Source organism: Cebus imitator, unplaced genomic scaffold (genome assembly GCF_001604975.1).
Source record: "Cebus imitator isolate Cc_AM_T3 unplaced genomic scaffold, Cebus_imitator-1.0 Scaffold852, whole genome shotgun sequence".
Classification (NCBI taxonomy): domain Eukaryota; kingdom Metazoa; phylum Chordata; class Mammalia; order Primates; family Cebidae; genus Cebus; species Cebus imitator.
Window position 1 is genome coordinate 313,867 of NW_016108167.1, and position 1,463 is coordinate 315,329.

The window sequence follows — 1,463 nt, forward strand, 5'->3', positions numbered from 1 at the left end:
GTCTGGTATCCCCATGGGTTTCATGGATAGATGATAACCTGTGCCCCAGCACATGAGATTTTCTGCCCGTAAATGAGTAGAAATTATAGTCGTATGCTCTGGCAAATCAGGGATGGTTTCGACATTGATACACTGTAGCCTGCCACATATTGAATTTTCACTGCCACACTTTTTAAAATGTCGAATTCCTGTAATCTCACAGTTACCAAATTGATCACCTATTAAGTTAACTGCATCATAGCACTGACTGGGAGCCTCCCTGGCATAAGGCCCAAAAATGCTTTGGCACTGCATATATCTGGATCTGCACCCCTTCCTGAAACAACGGCCTTCATACTTGCAAGGGGTTCCATCCTGCTTATAAACGTCATTTGGGCAGTAACTTGAATTCCCATCACAGTACTCTGCAAGGTCACATTCATTTTCTTCCTGCCTACAAACATATCCAGATGGACGAAACTGACAATCGTGACAGCAAAGTCCGATGCTACAGTTGGCACCTGGTTGCAACTTACAATTTGATTGGCAACACCGATCTTTATTACACTGCTCTGGGGAACCACAGTCACATTCCTCATTGTCTTCTACGATTTTGTTGCCACATCTCTTAGCTACATAACCAAGTCCTGGGATGTTATTTAGACACGTTGCTCCTGAAGAGACGTGTTTAAAAAAAGCGATGTAACTGCAATTGCTAAACCCAGCGCGTCCTGAGCCCATGATGCAATTAAGCCTACCCCTGCACTGGCAGTATTGTTCATCATGTAGCATCCCCACGGCATGACCCAGCTCGTGAGCAGACCAGGTGGCAGGGGCAAGGATATTTGTACCTAGTAAAGTGCTCGCTGATCCAGCAAGGTCTAGAGAACAGACTTTTCCAAATGACCACGCAAGAGCATCATTAAATTTTCTTTGAAGATATAAATGTGCCCAATCTGATGAGAGCCGAGCATTTAATACATTTTTTTTATATATCAAAAATCTGCCTAAAACTTCAGCTAACTCTGGATATCCAACGCGTATTTTGTTAAAATCCGTCCATACTTCGAGAGCCTTCAAGTGGATCCTCATACGAACATCTTGAAAGTAGGTGTCCATAATCCCAGTCAAAAGCATGGCATCATGTATGACTTGAGAAAGATTGCTGTTCACAAACCTGTACCTACTTTGATCAAAGACCAGGACCAATTCCAAATACCTTGGGTGCTTATAGGATCCGGGAAAGTCCCTTAGCCTAGCCTGATTCTCATAAGGGGCCATCTGCCATTCTAGCTCATCATCACTTAAACCACAAGCCTGGCTGCCAGACTGCTCCTTCTTCAGGAGATACACGACATGTTCAAAGCTGGGAGAGGTCTTGACGGGCTCAATTTGGTAATGCTCGGCATCAATGTTGAATATGCCTCGGAGACCCCCCATGCACGTGCTTATAGTAGCTTTAGAGTCCGGAGACTCTTCCACGG

The 1,463-nt window shown here is 44.6% G+C and overlaps 1 protein-coding gene across 1 annotated transcript; it reads right to left on the reverse strand.

Moving 5' to 3' along the window:
* On the reverse strand, nucleotides 1–1,457 carry ADAM30 (ADAM metallopeptidase domain 30; the record flags this gene model as incomplete). The annotated part of the gene is made up of 1 exon (XM_017520553.1): nucleotides 1–1,457. A coding segment is annotated over exon 1 (1,419 nt), but the record flags the coding sequence as incomplete, so codon positions are not given.
* Nucleotides 1,458–1,463: the final 6 nt, after the last annotated feature.